The sequence below is a fragment of the Hevea brasiliensis genome, chromosome 15, assembly GCF_030052815.1.
Source record: "Hevea brasiliensis isolate MT/VB/25A 57/8 chromosome 15, ASM3005281v1, whole genome shotgun sequence".
NCBI classification, from domain to species: domain Eukaryota; kingdom Viridiplantae; phylum Streptophyta; class Magnoliopsida; order Malpighiales; family Euphorbiaceae; genus Hevea; species Hevea brasiliensis.
In genome coordinates, this window is record NC_079507.1 from 66654789 (window position 1) to 66672312 (window position 17524).

Genomic DNA, 17524 nt, shown 5'->3' on the forward strand with positions numbered 1-17524 from the left:
AATCCCTCCGGCCTTAATGCATGTCAAATTTCCACAATTATATTCCCAACTTGACAATTCAGCCAAGTGTAAGGTTTTCTAGCGACAAAAATTGCCAGACAAGAGACTAAAACATGCATATATCAGCTCTGCTCTCGGATTAACCGAGGATGTGTGAAAGTGATTTTTCCCTAGATACCCAAGTGTTTCCCTGCTTTCTTTCTTTCTTTATTATTATTATTATTATTATTTTGCCTCATTCCAACTGCAAATTTCTAAATTTTATTTGCACACCTAATGCGCTTTAACGTTTCACTAAGCATCCAAAGACACCAAATAAAAAAGGATTGAAAATGAAACATTTTATCATCTTTACTTTGCTTCATAACAAAGGCAATGTATGATCAAATATGCAAATGCCCACCAAATTTCCCTATTATTCTCAGTAACAGGCAGCGAACCTACCCATTTAATTTACATATCTTGGTGCATGCCTTCAAATGATGAAGTCTGAAATAAATTTTAAGAGTCAAATAAAAATTTAATATGCATTTATATATGTTTATCATTTTTTTTTTATAAAAATATGTGTAATTTTTTTTTTTTTTTTTTTTACCTAGCTGGGGGGTTATGACGCCCTTAGCCTCCTCCTAGCTATGTCAGTGACTCGGCAACTAGGTCATTCTAATGCTGCATGTCACATGATGATATATACGTACGGAAGAGGAAATTTCATTTTTGATTACTTAAAATTTTCATATAAAAATCTAAAGCCAAAAAATAAAATGTCTCAAAATATATGATGTTTGATTGATGGACCACCTATAACTCTTACTTCTGTGACTTATTATCATGAGAAAGGCAAGCCATGAACATCAACAATAGCTTTGAAAGAAAGATGCCGGACCTGACCATTTTTTCTTATATTAGGTAATAAAGGAAGATTCAGCTGGTGTTTTTAAGCTGGAAAAGTCATCAAACATATCATCAATGGATGTGTTAGAGCAACAAGTTTAGGATAAAATCCAACCATATATACAAGCTTTTTTGGCTACAAAGATACCCAGAGTTGGATGGAGACTGGAGAGAGTCAAAGCAAGAACTAGCAAGCATGGCTAAAGAGGAAGCCTCCAAGAAGGATACATTTTTTATGGTTAAAAGACCCACATGAATGGAACTAAGCACCAAAAGCCAAATGGATAGAGCAACTGCTTGCACCATGTGAGATGGGCTTTTTTTTTTTCTTGCTCTTTCCAAATATTTTTGTTGCCAAATCCAGGAAAAGTTTTTCTAGGAAAGTAAAAGTGAAAATTCTTGGCACCCGTTTGACGAAACCTAAAATTAATGAATTAGTTTTTTTAATTTAATATACACATTTTATTTTTTTTCATTATACACAACACAAGATCTCTGCACATGTTTGGTGTCTGGGTAGTGGCAAAGAGAGAAGATTTATTGTTAAAATTTTGAGGTTAGCAACAATCACCACGATTGTAAACTTTGTCTTTTCCTCTAAAGTTTTAATTTTGGTTTTATTTTATTATGTTATTTATTATTTTTTTAATAATAAGGTTTAATTAGAGTAAAATTTCAGAATATAGTTCAGTTAATCACCCTCTTAATTACTTTTCTATTTTCTAGTAATATCCTAAGCATTACGTAATCATTAGCCTCAACGAATTACAACTACTAATTAAGCATCACGTAGATAATTTTGTTAAAGGTTTGGTGTTTGGTAGATTACAGTTTAGCTGCAGGACCTCACTTAATTTTGTCATCTACTCTAATTATATATATCTTATTAAAATTAGTTTATCTAAAATTCATGCTACCAACTTTAAAAAAAAATCAATGAATATACCCATTCATAATATAATATATTGAGATTAAAATTTTGATTTTATGTCAAATTTTATCTATTTAATTTTTTAGTCAGATAATTTTTCTTTTTAATTTATGATAAAATTTACTTATTAAATATATGAATATCATATTTTAATCTATAATAGATTGAATATAGTGAAAAATTTCTTTCAATATTAATAAATCAAAGTCTGAATAAATTAGTGATATAATTTTATTTAAAACACTATATTGCATAATTAATTTTATTACATAATTAATTAACTTAATGATATTAAAGTGTTGTTAAAATTATGAATGCTTGAATTCCAGCAGAGCTGATTGCACCAAAAAAATTTTCATTAAAACTGTCCAGACATTTTGGAAGATAAAAAGTGAAGATTTCACATTAAAGGAAGCGTAATGAATGAATGGTTGTAAGGGCAATTTAGTAATAACAGCTCTTAACTGACGCCTTCTTTCTCTCTGATGCCGCCCTATCGCATTTTAAAAAAGTTCAAATTCCAACGGTAAATATTACTAATTTCCAATTTTAACATTTTTTTTAATTTATTATTATTATTATTATTTTATGAAGAATTTTTTTTCGATGTGTGTCTCCCGTCTAGCTGTGCGTCTTCCTGCGCCAAGAAGCAACGGCTGTGATTGCAACCGGTAGCTTTAAACACAATCCATGGCCCCACCAACTCTGGACCAAACTTACCATCCCTAGCTGAAAAAAAAAAAAAAAACATAATAAAAAAATTAATTAAAAATTCCACTTCTCTGTCTCTTTCTCTCTGCTTGAAATGGCTTCCAAGAACCAGAACAAGCCTCCACATAACTCCACACTCATTATTACAAGCCCTTCACATGTAAGCCCCCTTCTTTCCCTTTTCTAAAATCTTGGTCTTCATAGTTATGGATCTCTGCTGTTTCTCGCTTCTTAGGTGCAAGATTATCTATGTTTTCTTGTTTTTTTGAAGGGAGGAACGTGGATATGTGTGTGCATTTTGGAGTATTACTATAATGGTTTTTTTTTTTTTTCCTTTCTCCATTTTATGTTGAATATTCTCTCTTCTACGTTTTAAAGAAGCAGATTTAGGTTTCTTTTTCTTTTCTTTCTTTCTCTTTTTTATTTTTATTTTTATTTTTAATTTGTGTTGGTGTTTAATGTTCTTTTCTCCCTTTCTGTTGGATAGTGAATTTTAGAGGTTTTCTTTCCCCAAAAATTTAGAAATTTGTAATTTTCTTTTTTGTTCTTGGCGAAATTTTTGGGCCATTTAAGAGAAGCTTGAGAAGGTGCCTGTAGTATAGTGGATATGTTAATGCTTTAGTGTTTTGTACTGAAGATCATATCTTTGAATATTATTGTTCATTTTTTTTTTTGGGGTTTCATAGAAGTATATCGGTGATGAGGTGCCTGTAGATAAGTGGCAACAGCTTGGAGTTGACAAAATGGTTGGGACTGCAACCTATGGCAGAATGCGACAAGCATTTTCGATTGTAAATGGTGAACAAGAACTTGCTCCCACTAGTGCTCCACCCAGTAATGCTGGATCCGAGTGTGGTGGAATTGAGTTCACAAGAGAGGATGTTGATGCATTGTTAAATGAAAGAATGAAATACAAAAACAAGTTCAATTACAAGGTTAGTAAGTCTTTTAGGAGGGTGTTATTATGATTCATCTGAGAGTAGTTTCTTAATATGGTGTCTTTGGGTTTTGTAGGAGAGATGTGACAATATGATGGATTATATAAAAAGGCTAAGGCTTTGCATCAAATGGTTTCAAGAGATAGAAGGATGTTACCTATTTGAGCAAGAGAAGCTGCAAAATGCATTGGAATTTAATGAGAGTCAGTGTGCTGAAATGGGTATGTGCCTTTTCTTTATTTTATTTGCATTTTTGGATTCCTGAAATTTGCTTCTTGATGCAAAATGTTGTATTTGATTATAGAGTTGATGTTGAAAAATAAGGAAGAAGAATTGAATTTGATTATTTTGGAGTTGAGAAAGAGTCTTTCTTCTTTACAAGAGAAAGTTTCAAAAGAAGAATCAGAGAAATTGGTAAGGAGAGAAAATTCAAAATAAAGTATGCTTTTATGATAAGGTTTTTCATTTGTTGGTTGTTTTTTATGATTCGTTTTTGTTTGCACACGCCAAACAGGCTGCAATGGATTCTCTCGCAAGAGAAAAAGAGGCCAGAATTAGTATTGAGAAGTCACAAGCTTCTCTCTCAGAGGAACTTGGAAAGGTTCAAGGAGAGCTTCAAAGTGCTAATCAAAGGGTAATGAAAAAATGTAAATTGAATTAATTGACACATTTTCCCCACTCTTTCTTTTAATCATTCTTATGATTGTACAGAAGTAACTTTGTTTTCTTTTGAGGGTTCTTTGAATTCTGCAGATAGCATCAGTAAATGATATGTACAAGCTATTACAGGAGTACAATTCAAGCTTACAGTTATATAATAGTAAACTCCAGACAGATCTTGATACAGCTCATGAAACTGTTAAGCGTGGAGAGAAAGAAAAAGCTGATATTGTGGAGCTTCTCAGCAACTTAAGGGGTCAAAACAAATCATTGCAAGATCAATATGCTTTGTGCAAAGTGAGCTTTTATTTTGTTGTTTTCCCCCCTCTTTCTGAGTGAATTATTCTTGTTGCGTAACTAGTTAATTGCACAGTGCAAGAAGTTACTTACCGTGGAAATTCAGGAATTTAATTTTATTACTTTTGTAAGAGTGTTCACTTATAATGCAGCAAACCGCCTCTCTCTGCTTTTCTACCCTTAGTACCATGGAATAAGCCTATTTATCCCTGGTAATGGACCCATTAGAAGAATTTGGTTCCTCTCATGATCATAATTCTCACAGGCCTGTTAAAAACTGATTCAACTTGTCCTCATTATCGATATCAACTATTGTTTTTGCCGCTCCACAACAAACAGGATACCTGTCATAGTGATGTTTTACCCTTTTTTGTCCTGATACTTGTCTTTTAGGGAAGAAACATACTCTATTCTTCACAATTCAAAACTAACAGCAAAATGTATTACTTTGACGGTTTTAGTAATGAATTTGACTGTTTTGGAAGAGAGACAAAATGTCCTAGCTGGCCTTATGGTTGCACACATAGGAAAATACTTCTATAGTTGTAAAATGATATTTGATGGGTTGTGTATTTTGCAAGCAGGCACTGTGCAACATTTCTTTTGGTATAGTTTTTGGTATTTCTACTATAGTGTTTTGCTTTGTGAGTGATGCCACTTAGGGAATGCAAGACTGTGAATGATAGAGCTTTTATACCTAAGAACAGTAGAGCTTTACAGGAATCAACATCTATGTAATCAAGCAGTGGTGTATACTTATGTTGCAAGAAAATAGTCAGCATTGCTTGTTTGTTGTCCTTGTCAATTTGTCCAAATTGAGCTATCTAATATAGAATCCCTTGATTTGCCAAAGGTATTGAATATCTGAGTGGCAGTCTCACATCCCTTTGGCAGGGGCCTGGAGATAGGTAAATAAAGTAGATGGGCCTTTTCACCCAATGGCTTAGGCTTTTAAGTTGGATGCTCAAACAGTGAAACGATTTGGATAAGATACTTGTCCATTTTACAAGTATTTCAGTTGTGCTTTCTTAGTTTCTTGGGTAGCCCCATTAGAGGTATCAAGTAAAATCATACTAGTATAAGCGTATGAGACATTTTTGGACAATCTTCCCCATTATTTTCCTCCATTGTTGTTGTTATGAAATTTAATTGATGGATGATTGATGATTCTATTAGGCATCTCTAGATGAAGTATCAAAGCAGAAGGATGCTTTGGTGTATGAAGTTGCATCTCTAAGGGGAGAGTTGCAACAGGCGAGAAATGATCGTGATCATTACCTGTCACAAGTGCACGATTTAACAGCCAGAGTGGTTAATTGTGATGAGCTAGCAGTAAAATCAAATATATTAGAGGTTGGCTTTTGCTTGTTATTCCTAATGATCCTATGCTTTTACAATTGTGTTGGTTAATATAAATTTCCCAACAGGAAAGATGCTTATCACAGAGTGAGCAGTTAAGGGCACTGCAAGAGCACCTTGAGGATGCACAAAATAAATTACAGGTATCACTACCTGGTTTTTGGAAAATGTTTGTTTTGTTAATTCAATTGCTGCTAAGTTTGTCTCGATTGAATTCCTTAGTTAAGTCCATTCCCTTTTCAGGTATCTGATCTGTCTGCATTTGAGTCAAGAACTGAGTTTGAAGCACAAAAAAGGCTTATAACTGAGTTACAAAATCGACTAGAAGATGCAGAATTTAAACTTATTGAAGGAGAGAAAGTCCGTAAAAGGTTACATAATACAATCTTGGTAAGGCTCATACTGCCAGAATTTTTACTGTTTTGGTGTAATATATATTTAGCTTAGAGAACTCTGTTATGCTTCAGGAACTGAAGGGGAACATCCGTGTATTTTGTCGAGTGCGGCCTCTGTTGCCTGATGATAGTCCTTGTGCTGAAGGCAAGGTTGTATCTTATCCCACAACAACAGAAGCTCTTGGGCGAGGCATTGATTTGCTGCAAAATGGTACACATGCAAAAACATGTTTTAGAGACACATTTCTTTTGTGTGCAACACCATTCTTTTCTCTTATTCGAACTGGCTTTTGAAACTTAAAAACTTTTGCTTATATTATCTTCAGGGCAAAAGTATCCTTTCACTTTTGACAAAGTTTTTACACCTGATGCATCACAAGAGGATGTTTTTGTTGAAATTTCACAGCTTGTTCAAAGTGCTCTTGATGGTTATAAGGTAATTTATCACGGTCCAAGTAAGTTATAGTACATTAAACTTTCAAGAACAAGTATGTGGCTGATGGTAACTACTTATTTCATTGGTACATTATGAGCTTATTAGCCATTTATGACTTTTGTAACAAGCTATAGATTGATTTTTTTGCAACCCAATATCACTTTGTTTTGTTGAGTTGGTGTTGTGTTCATGGTACAAAAGTATAGCATTTGTAATTAGTAGATGTGGTCCATGATTAAAATGGAATCTGCTAACTGTATCCCCTTGACTTTGTTAGTCATTTAAGCATAGCGTCATGCATGCTTCAAGGGATGATTATTCTTTCTCTCTCCAGGTTTGTATTTTCGCTTATGGCCAGACAGGTTCTGGTAAAACTTACACTATGATGGGAAAACCTGGGAATCCAGAGCAAAAGGGGTTGATTCCCCGGTCACTAGAACAAATATTCCAGACTAGGCAGTCTCTTCTATCCCAAGGCTGGAAATATGAAATGCAGGTGAACAATAATATCTTCAAATTGTACATTGTTAGCAATTAGCATACATGATGGATGTAATTTTTATTTTCATATATTTATTTCAACAAACAATTACAGGTTTCAATGTTAGAAATATACAATGAAACAATTCGTGATCTGTTGTCAACAAATCGAGATCCATCACGAACAGAAAATGGTCCTAGTGCAAAGCAATATGCAATTAAACATGACGCTAATGGGAACACACTTGTCTCTGACCTTAGCATTGTGGACGTTCACAGTACTAGGGAGGTCTCATTTCTTTTAGACCAGGCTGCTACCAGTAGGTAAAGAAATTCTCCTTCAGATATCTCTACTCACGAATTCTGAAAAAAGTGTCTGTTCAAAATGGATTGCTGATAATCATCTTTCTTGATTTCTACATTAGAATATTGTGCTTGCTTGGGAAACTCGCTACTTGTTTTTGTATCTGCTACTTTGGTTTCAGTTTTGGTGATACTAGTGATAAAAACTTGACAAGGAAAAGTTGGAAATGTTCTGATTATATGGAACAAATAATGAGTTGCACACACACACTAGACACACTAATAAACAGAATGCATTGTAGGTTTACTTTTAATTTAGTAGAACCATCTGCAAACAAGCACTTTGGTTTTTGTTTCGCGCAGGTCTGTTGGCAAGACCCAGGTGAACGAACAGTCATCTAGAAGTCACTTTGTTTTCACACTACGAATATCTGGAATTAATGAGGTAATAACACTCTTTTCTCTTGTGAATTGTTTTCTGTTGTTGCTACCCGATTTTTTCCTCTTTAAATTGAATGGCTATTTTTCATTAGAGCACAGACCAACAAGTGCAAGGCGTCTTGAATCTCATTGATCTTGCTGGGAGTGAGCGTCTTTCTAAGAGCGGCTCAACTGGGGATAGATTAAAAGAAACTCAAGTAATTTGACTTAATTGTTATTATTTTCTTATATTTTTGTTATTTCCCATACATTATATTGTTTTGATAAAAAATTAATTTCTTCTTCTTCTTCTTCTCTCTCTCTTTCTTATCAGGCCATCAATAAAAGTTTATCTTCTTTAAGTGATGTTATCTTTGCCTTGGCAAAGAAGGAGGACCATGTACCATTTAGAAACTCAAAGCTCACTTATCTTCTTCAGGTAATAGTTTAAGATGACATTTGTAAAAATTTAGGTAATAGATGCTTTCTTGGAATTTTTTTGAGTTCCATCTCTACGTGATAGCAAAATCAAAATGTTGTATACGCAGCCTCAGTTCCAAGATGAATCCTTTAGTCCCTTTAATGATTTAAATGATTTCTTTCACTGTGAAACAATTTCTAATCTTGATGCTAAGTGCCCTATAACAAATCTTTCCCAGGCATGAAGTATTCTCGTTCATTGTAGTAAGATCTCCCATGCTTATCCCTTGCTGCAGAAAGTTCATAAAATAAAACTCTGATATTCACTGCAAAATTTTGATATTTGACCATACCTTGTTTTAGCAAAACAATACATCTAACCCAAATTTGAATTGTTTAATCAGCGTGATGCAGTATGACTCTTTGCCTTGCATTTGAACCATACTATTACTTCATACTTATTTTCTTTTTGGTGTTTTAGATCATTTAAAATGTTCTCATTCTTTGTAATACAATTTTCAATCAGCCATGTCTGGGTGGGGACTCAAAGACGCTTATGTTTGTGAACATCTCTCCTGATCCCTCTTCATTGGGCGAGTCATTATGCTCACTCCGGTTTGCTTCCAGAGTTAATGCATGTGAGATAGGAGTTCCTCGGCGTCATACCATCATGCGATCCACGGATTCTCGCTTGAGCTTGGGCTGATTCTTAACAAAACAATGATTTATGTTTCTATTTCAGAATATTATCTCTGTCACGAGTATTGATAAATAGAGAAAGTGAAGAGTGATCCTAACCTGAGCTGATTATAACTTGTATAGTAAAGATATTGCTGCATACGAAAGCCTGTCATCTCTTAATGAATTAAATTTGTAAGGGCTGTACCATTTTTATTAAATTTGTATTATATTATGTTTTGAGAATGAGTTTCGTAATGAATTCACATCTTGCATTCACAATTCATGCTGATATGCATTTTAATTTCCTCTGTATTTTCACATTAGAATGTATCAATTTATGCATTTACTTGAAATTGAAAACAAAATCCAGCGTAAGGCTAAAAGACAGTTTAAGAGCAAATGAGAATACACTGAAATGACTGTATCAATAATGTTTATAAGAGATAAATCTGTCAGATATCTGGAATTTTGTCCATGACCTCTTGAAGAATTACCTTTGTCCCTCGATAAGATGATTCTGTCTGAGGCAGGTTTTTCCTTCTTGAAGCATCTTCAAGCTGTCAAAATCAGCAGCAATTTAACAGTCCGTTAAAGAAAAGCTGAATAAAGTCCAGGCATTATCAAGAATGATGCAGTCACATTTACCTCCTCAAAATTGTCAAACAATCTGTTGGCTAAATCAGTAAGAGATTGCTTATCATTCGCCGGAGCTGCAGATATAACTTTGTCGAAATCATAGTAAATGAAAGTGGACTTGAGTCTCAAGTACTTCCTAACATAATTCAATGTGTCTGGCCCTATCAAATCCTCCATTGCCAAAAGATCAAAAGCATACTTCCTTAGCCTATACATGCTGCCTTCAACCCCAATATTTGCCATGTAGACTCCTTTCTTAAGAAAAGAACGGGTGCCTGTCTTCTCATTTGCAATTTCTGCATTACATAAACCACTAAGAAAGCACCATTTTGCAGTAGAGAAACACTGTAGCATTAGAGGAGAAGAAACTGTGCATAGAAAGCTTACTATTGTTGACAGGAGGCGAAACAATCAAAGGGAAATCGAGCTGCCAGAAGCCGTTATCCTCAGCAAGAGAGACTCCATTGCCAGTGTTTCCTACGAGTGCTATAGAGGCAAGGCCTAATGCTAGTCTTCTTGTGGTCTGCAGTGGATGTCCTTGTTCAAAGTTAACTTGCTTCTTGCCTAGCAATCCAATTACCTCTGTTCTTTCCGGAGTTTTCTGCTTGCTGATAAGCTTTGTTATGGTAGGCAAAGTCTCAGTGATACCATTTAAGTTTGCCAAAGCCATTGCAGGAAAGTTTTGAGTGGAAGTGTTAGCTATGAAAGTAAATACAGTGAGTTGGGATGTTATAGGATTTTCAGTTATATCCATTGAGGGATCTTTCAGTTACTTCTGACCACCAGAAGGATATCCTTATTGAGGACATTTTCGACATTTCGTTATTAAAGTCTAGACTGCCTCTTTTGGACATTGTACTTTAAGTAGAAGGGGAACCTTGATTTAGAAGATAATTAACATTGTTATGTTTAATTGCTTATTTTATTCAACGAAACAAATTGATACATAAAAAAATTGGATTGTAAAAATCATTTAAAAAGTCGTACAATTGGATATATTAATTTATTTTCAGGAATAATTTATTGAGAAGATGAGAAGAAAAAAGAAAAAGAAAAGTATTAAATCCTAATGGCTAATTGGTTACGGTGAAATGGAAATGGATAAAGAGAAATATGTTGGAATAAGCAGCACTGGCTAGAAGCCAAAAATGGGTCCATCTTTAATCAATTCAGTCCCATCTTTTTAGATAATACAACATTAATCCTAACCCAAATAGTGAGGAAATAAAAGAGAAAACAAGAAGAAGAATTGGGTGGAAATGGGCATGGACAGGTGATGAAGTCTAAGGTTGTGAAAATAGAGTCAGAGGAACCATGGGATTTCTTCATCGCTCAAGCTACCAATAAAGGTTGCACTGTAAGTTCTTCTCATATGGAAAGTTTAGATTTGGAGCCTTCAATTTATTGGCTAAGAGTTTTTTTTTTTTTTGGGTGTATTTTATAGAATTTCAAATTTGACATTAAAATGATTTTTGTAATCAATTTTTTTTGGATGAATTTGTAGATTGTGGTTCAGTTTACAGCTTGTTGGTGCATGGCTTCTGTAGCCATGAATTCTTTCTCTGAGGAGCTAGCCTTGACCTATCAAGATATTCTGTTTCTCACAGTGGATTTAGATGAGATTAAGATATATATTTTTGTTGCATATTACCATTAGAATGACTAATTAATTAAGGTATACTTCAATTATTGTTCTGTTGGAAGAATATGGGGATTGTTTTATAAGTACTCCCTTGATGGTATGAAAAAGTCTTACATGTTACCATTGATAAGATTCTCTTTATTCAATTTTTACATTTTTTAGTGTAAATATATAATTAATAAGAATAAAATTATTTAACTATCTTGTTTGACATTGAGCATTTAATTAATTTCACATTTGCTAATTGTACACATTAACCAAAATAGCACAAACAATATCTACATCAAACATTTTTATTTTAAATAATATATTTCTCTATTAGTAAGCTTTAAATTTAGGTTTTAAATAAAAAAAATACATATTTTTAAAGATAATTTTGATACTATTAAATAAAATTTATTAGTGATAATATTAACTTAAACTCAAACTCTTTCTCATCACTGAATGTTATTGGGAGACGCATAATTTTTCTTATAAATTCACAATTATTATTATTATTATTTTAATTTCCGTTCATGTTGCCTCACCTAGTGTTAAAAAAAAAAAAAAAACAATTAACAATTCAGCTGCATGTGCACTCTACTTTCAATTTGTTGCATATCATATTGGTTTTGTATTTTAAATTGACTGGACATTGTTCATCTATAATAATAATAATGATAAAACTGTTAACCAGTGGTTGATGTCTTGAAGCGGAGGCTGGGCATGGCGGGGATGGAGAGTGTGCATGGGCAGTGGTAGTTGCTGTCCCCCGCATTGTTCTATTTGCTAACATATTGATATAATAATTCAGTTTTAAAAATCAATTAACTCCACCCGTAGCTAATGTTTGGGGAATTTTTTAAGGGAGGAAAGAAAATCAAAATAAGAAAATCCTCGTGAGAATCTACACCTTAAAAACAATGGGCTTCAAAACACCGCTTGCAGTCTTTGGATTCCTTCTTTAATTTCTAATTTTGGACCCACTTCTTTTATTTATTTTCCTTTTTTATTTAGATCATCACGTGTGTACACGTGAAATGATATTAATTTATGTTCATATTATTTAAAAATAATAATAATTATTATTATATATACTCGCCACATAAGAATTTTAATTTATTCAAATTAAAATTTAAAATTTCAATTAGATGTGAAAGAGCCACCTGCGTGCTGGTACTTCCACACTTCACACGCGTATTATAGCGTGAATCATTGCTGACCAATTGTGTAGCTACATGTCAGCCTGCTTTCAACTCACCACACCTCCTTTATCCTCTCCTCGCTTCCTAATAGACACACTGCACTCATCTTTGGACTAAACTCTACTACTTGCTGTTTGGATACCAAAAAAATGTGCAATGGACCCTCATTTTCATGTTTTTGTTTTTTTAAATAAATAAATAAATTATACTGCTATGATTTTTTTTCTCTATAAATCATAATAATATTCAATTTTTTAATTGTAATTTTAAATTATTAAATTTTGAAATGAGTTTTTTAATTATATATTTATTAAATGCATTTAATCAAAATTAGGAAGTCATATATATATATATATATAAAGATAGAAAAAAAAATAAATTGGAGTTGGTTATTAAAATAGTTAAATGTAAATAATAAATTTTCATATTAAAAATACTTTAATTATGATAATTAAATATAGAAATGATTGGGCTTCAAACTCCAAAGCCCATCAACAGTGAGTGCACGATGACGAAACTTCACACTACACCGCACCAAACGCGCCCGCCGTAACACCCCTCTCCCTCTCACTTCCTTGAATGTTCATCTCTCCTTTTTTTAATCCTGAAAAATAGACAGCAAAATCCTCCAATTTCTCTCACCCTAAACAAGCCCTGACTCCTCGCCACTACCACCCTTTTTCGTGAAATTCCCTCAGCCGGAAAGCCGACGGCAATTTTCCGGCGATATCCTCAATCCACGACCATTGGAAATGGTATCCCCAGAAAACACTAATTGGCTGATCGAGTGCGGCTTGATCGACGATATCCCTGTTCCTGATGCAAATTTCTCTGTACCGGTTACCGGCTTTTCGTGGCCAGTGCAAAACCCAAATGGTTCAACTAATGTCGGGTAACTAAAGATCTCTGTCCATCTTTCAGCTAGGGTTTTGTTGACTTGATTTAATTTGTCATTTTTCATTATCTTAACGAACTTTGGATTAATAATTTGAGTTGATTTGTTGCTTTCCGGTGGATTTTTTTTACTGGAAATTGTTGTTTTGCGTTCATGGTAATTTTTAATTAATTTTTCCCCTACCCTTTAACATCTGTAATTGTAGAGAACCATTAGGAATATATATATTTTTTTGTCGTTTTTGGGATTGTAAGGAATTTTAGAGCTCCAATGTCTGAAATGGCCTCAAATAATTGAGAACATGCTTGGATTTTGGTTATGTGGTTCAATTTCATTTTACAACTTTAATTAGCAGGTTTAGATATTTGTTTATTTGGGTGTTTCCTGGAATTTAGTTTCTAGTACATGATTTGGATTTAGTTGATTGTGGTATAAATTTGTGTCTCATGTGGAATTTTGTTTATTTGCTATTAAATCATTTCATTCTAGCCTGCTGTAAGTGGTAGGATGATACAGCTTCATTTGCATCATGGCAACAAACCATATAATTCAATTAATAATGTACAGAAAATGGGATGATGAATGCATTTTTTTTCCTACTATTTTCTTTAGTATGTTATATATTGGCTTGCAAGATGAGCCATATGATGAGTACTTGTTGATACACAAGTCTTTTTGTGGGATTTTTTTTTGTCAATTAGTACGAACAAGACAATACTGAGTTTATAGGTTTTATTGTAGTCCTTTTGTAAAATAATGATCAAGAAACGAATCTAGATTATAGATCTTTTGAAAGTTACGTGTTTTGACCAAATATGGAGGCAAAATTGAACTTGTCCATGATCTTTGTTATAATTTCTGCTACTTTGAAAATTGATATAAAAAAGTTTGCTTTTGTTTTTGCTTCATAAATTATGTTCCGAGTTTCCACTCATAAGTGAGATCCCATTTCTTGTTAATTTTATCATTTTATATTGGCCTTTTTTTCTTTTCTTGCTTGTCTCATAGTCTGTTCATAGTTTGTTAAATTTTACACTTGCACGCATGTAGTCTGGAACTTAAGTTGTTATTAATCTCTCTCCCCCTTTTTCCGCCTCACAGTATTCTCTTCTTCTAATCTATGTATTGTGAAATATCTTCCTAGTGTGGAAATTGATGAACCATTTGGGGATTCTGACGCCCAGAAGGAGTCCAGCTGCAAGAAGAGGTATACCAATGTCATTTTAATGTGCAATATTTAGCATCAAAGGAAATTGCTTTTCCTTTTCTTTTAGGGTTGGGGTGCAAAGTTTTCACTAGTTGGTGCGAGACTGTGACTTTATTACTTTGTTTAGAAAGTATTCTCTACTGGAACTGAGAATCTAAGCCATCCTTTTTTTCCTCCTTTTTATTGTGACTAGACAACACTGGGCAGGTGTTATTTATGGAATTAAATCAGAATTCTCTTTTATTTTCAGTTGGTAGTCATGGTCACTTTTGAAGTCACTTACAATAGGCCATTACATGTGGAACAGAACTATACAATATACATTTATGTGGTGAAGAGTTTCTGTATATTGATTCAATTTTAGGTGTCACTATGCTAGTTGGGGTGAACATTGGTTGGTTCAGTTTGGTTTGATATGGGAAACCAAAAATCTGAATGAATCAAATTTTTATTAGGTCGAACCGGACCAAGTTAGTGAGAAAATCAAATCGAATTGAACCGCACAAACTAAACCAAACAAACTGAAATTTTTAGCTGACCAAATCGAACCAAACCGAACCAGTTTGGTTCGGTCTGTTCGATTTGTCAATTTGGGCTTCATCTTGGACTCTTTTTTTTAATCTATTTTTAACTCTAATATGACACCTAATAATAATTAATTAAATAGATAAAAGTATTTTGTTCGATTCTACTTATTTTTTTCCTTAAGAAAACCAAACTAAACAGACCAAATTTTTTAAAATTAAAAGCTGATCTGAACTGAATTACCAAAAACTGAACTGAATTTCCAAATTAAATTAGTTGGTTGTTTTTTTTGGTTTTAACTGAACTTTGCTCACCCAATATGCTAGTGCCATGAAAATTATTCCTCAATTATAATTTGTTTGGATTGTTAAAGGAAATATCATGTACTTGAGCTTTCTTCAACTTCTCCCCTTCCCTGCTGCGTGACATCTCTTTATTTTTGGATAGAAGTGTAATACATCTGTTGTCTAATTATCTGTTTATTATTTTATGTTAATGAAGGATTGTTTTCCCATCTCTCATTCTGTTACAATTCCTGCTGCAGGGGTAGGTCTGAATCATGTAGTGCTTCTAGCTCCAAAGCGTGTAGGGAGAAGTTGAGGAGGGATAGGCTAAATGACAAGTACTCCTTTGTTCTCTTGTTTCTCTGTCTCTGTCTATTTTTCTCTCTCCCTGGGGTACCCACATCCTGTATTTGGTTGACTGCTAGGTTTTTGGAATTGGGCTCTATCTTGGAGCCTGGAAGACCTCCTAAAACGGATAAGGCTGCTATTTTGGTTGATGCTGTCCGAATGGTGACTCAGTTAAGAGGTGAAGCTCAGAAGCTGAAGGATTCAAATTCAAGTCTTCAAGAGAAGATCAAAGAGTTGAAGGTGAATTTGCGTTCATTTGTTCTTTTTTATGTTGAGAATGAAATGCTAAGATTTTGGCATGCATGTGCATTTGTTAATTGCTTAACAGCGTGTTGTCTGAAAAAGGGTTATGGATAACAAAGTGATCTGGTGCACGAAGCATCCTACGTTTTTGGGCTATGGGGAGGGTTAATTATTAAATTGTGATTTTGTCTCGTATAGGCTGAAAAGAATGAGCTTCGGGATGAGAAGCATAGGCTGAAGGCAGAGAAGGACAAGTTGGAGCAGCAGCTGAAAGCTCTGAATGCACAACCTAGCTTCTTGCCTCCGCCACCTGCAATTCCTGCTACATTTGCTACTCAAGGCCAAGCACCTGGAAACAAGTTAGTGCCTTTCATTGGTTACCCAGGAGTTGCCATGTGGCAGTTTATGCCACCTGCTGCAGTGGATACATCTCAAGATCATGTCCTCCGTCCACCTGTTGCTTAAGCTAGCAACCTCTAATGCATTGGGTTTGCATTTTGCAACCACACCCCCGCCCTCCTCCTCCCCCCCAAAACCCACACCTCCCCCCCCCCCCCCCCTCCAGGAAAAAAAAAATTTTCATTTTCTCATTGTTCTCGTCTGTATTAGGTTTTGTTGGGTCTTTTAACTGGACAATGAAATGTTGGGTGACTGACTATTTGCAATCTGGATTTTCTGTGAGATGTAGCTGGCTCTCACATGTAAATTTAATAATTTTATCTAGCAATCTATGTTTCAATCGAGCATTCCCTAGGATATTTGTAGATGTTACTGCTGCTTTGAGTCCTCAAGTTGGGAATAAGTAGGTTTTGCCTACTTAGGGAAAGCTGGGGAAAAGCTATTTACATGGCAGTTAATATCACCGGAACTTGGGACCATAAATGCACCTCAATAACCTACGCCTTTTAAATGCTTGTATAAGCATGCTGTGTGTAGCCAGTTGGCTCTCAATTGCAAGGCAGTACTAGGTCATATTCCTTTCCCAAAAATGATGGTTCAATTTTCATTGCAAAAGCAAAATGGGCTTTTATCAAATCTGTGTATGTGCCAAAGGACTGTGGACGCGATATAGCAGATGTGGCAAGTGATGATACAGGTGGTATGTTAATGAGTGGGCCAGGAGAATTCAAGTATTATGAGGCTCTTTCTGCTACGGTGCTTTCCGTCTGGTTCTCAGCTGCCGTCTTCCTATCGTGTTAACAGAATTTCATGTCTTCCAGTCTACTCAAAATTTCAAATGAAAGCCTTTTTAAACCACAATTCTTTCATTTGTTTTGTATGCAGCATAAAACTTTCTTGCTATCTCTTTCATCTCATAAAATTCACCAACCAGGTCTTGATAACAAAGTGTCGATCTTCGCCGCCCATGATCGCCTCCACAGACCCAAAATTGCCTCTCTATCCATCCACTCTTCCCTATCTTCCCCTACCCCACCTTCATCGAAAGAAGAAGCCATCCTTTAAGCCAAAACCTGCCTCTCAACCACCCTGGAGAAGCCTCCTCATTAACCCTAAACTCAGCGGTAAACTTAAGAAACTGAAGCAACACAGATTCGAAGTCGATATACCAGTCATCAATGACTCACCAACGTCCCTCTACCAACTTGCTCATGATGTTTTTGAGGAGTTACCCAT

At 34.5% G+C, this 17524-nt stretch overlaps 3 protein-coding genes across 4 annotated transcripts; 2 read left to right on the forward strand and 1 right to left on the reverse strand.

The window, feature by feature from the left end:
* The first annotated feature begins 2537 nt into the window (after nt 1–2537).
* Nucleotides 2538–9204, forward strand: LOC110645777 (kinesin-like protein KIN-14N). 2 transcript variants are annotated; one of them, XM_058136412.1, is made up of 17 exons: nt 2538–2696; nt 3223–3471; nt 3551–3695; nt 3779–3888; nt 3989–4108; nt 4228–4431; nt 5608–5784; nt 5859–5933; nt 6034–6180; nt 6258–6396; nt 6512–6621; nt 6956–7117; nt 7217–7425; nt 7768–7849; nt 7938–8042; nt 8159–8263; nt 8771–9204. In XM_058136412.1, exons 1-17 carry the CDS (start codon nt 2631–2633, stop codon nt 8948–8950), a joined length of 2385 nt encoding a protein of 794 aa, XP_057992395.1. In that variant the 5' UTR covers nt 2538–2630; the 3' UTR covers nt 8951–9204. The 2 variants fall into 2 exon arrangements, with proteins under 2 accessions (XP_057992395.1, XP_057992396.1); XM_058136413.1 differs by lacking the exon at nt 2538–2696 and adding an exon at nt 2825–3123.
* A 33-nt stretch (nt 9205–9237) lies between these two features.
* On the reverse strand, nt 9238–10309 carry LOC110653638 (photosynthetic NDH subunit of lumenal location 3, chloroplastic-like). Its single transcript, XM_021809366.2, has 3 exons — nt 9949–10309; nt 9571–9857; nt 9238–9482 (listed from the first exon to the last, which is right to left on the reverse strand). Exons 1-3 carry the CDS (start codon nt 10229–10231, stop codon nt 9378–9380), a joined length of 675 nt encoding a protein of 224 aa, XP_021665058.2. The 5' UTR covers nt 10232–10309; the 3' UTR covers nt 9238–9377.
* Nucleotides 10310–12870: 2561 nt separating this feature from the next.
* LOC110653639 (transcription factor ILR3) lies at nt 12871–16628 on the forward strand. The gene is made up of 5 exons (XM_021809367.2): nt 12871–13279; nt 14427–14489; nt 15559–15636; nt 15724–15886; nt 16088–16628. The coding sequence occupies exons 1-5, from the start codon at nt 13140–13142 to the stop codon at nt 16352–16354; spliced, it is 711 nt and encodes a 236-aa protein (XP_021665059.2). The 5' UTR covers nt 12871–13139; the 3' UTR covers nt 16355–16628.
* The last annotated feature ends 896 nt before the right edge of the window (nt 16629–17524 follow it).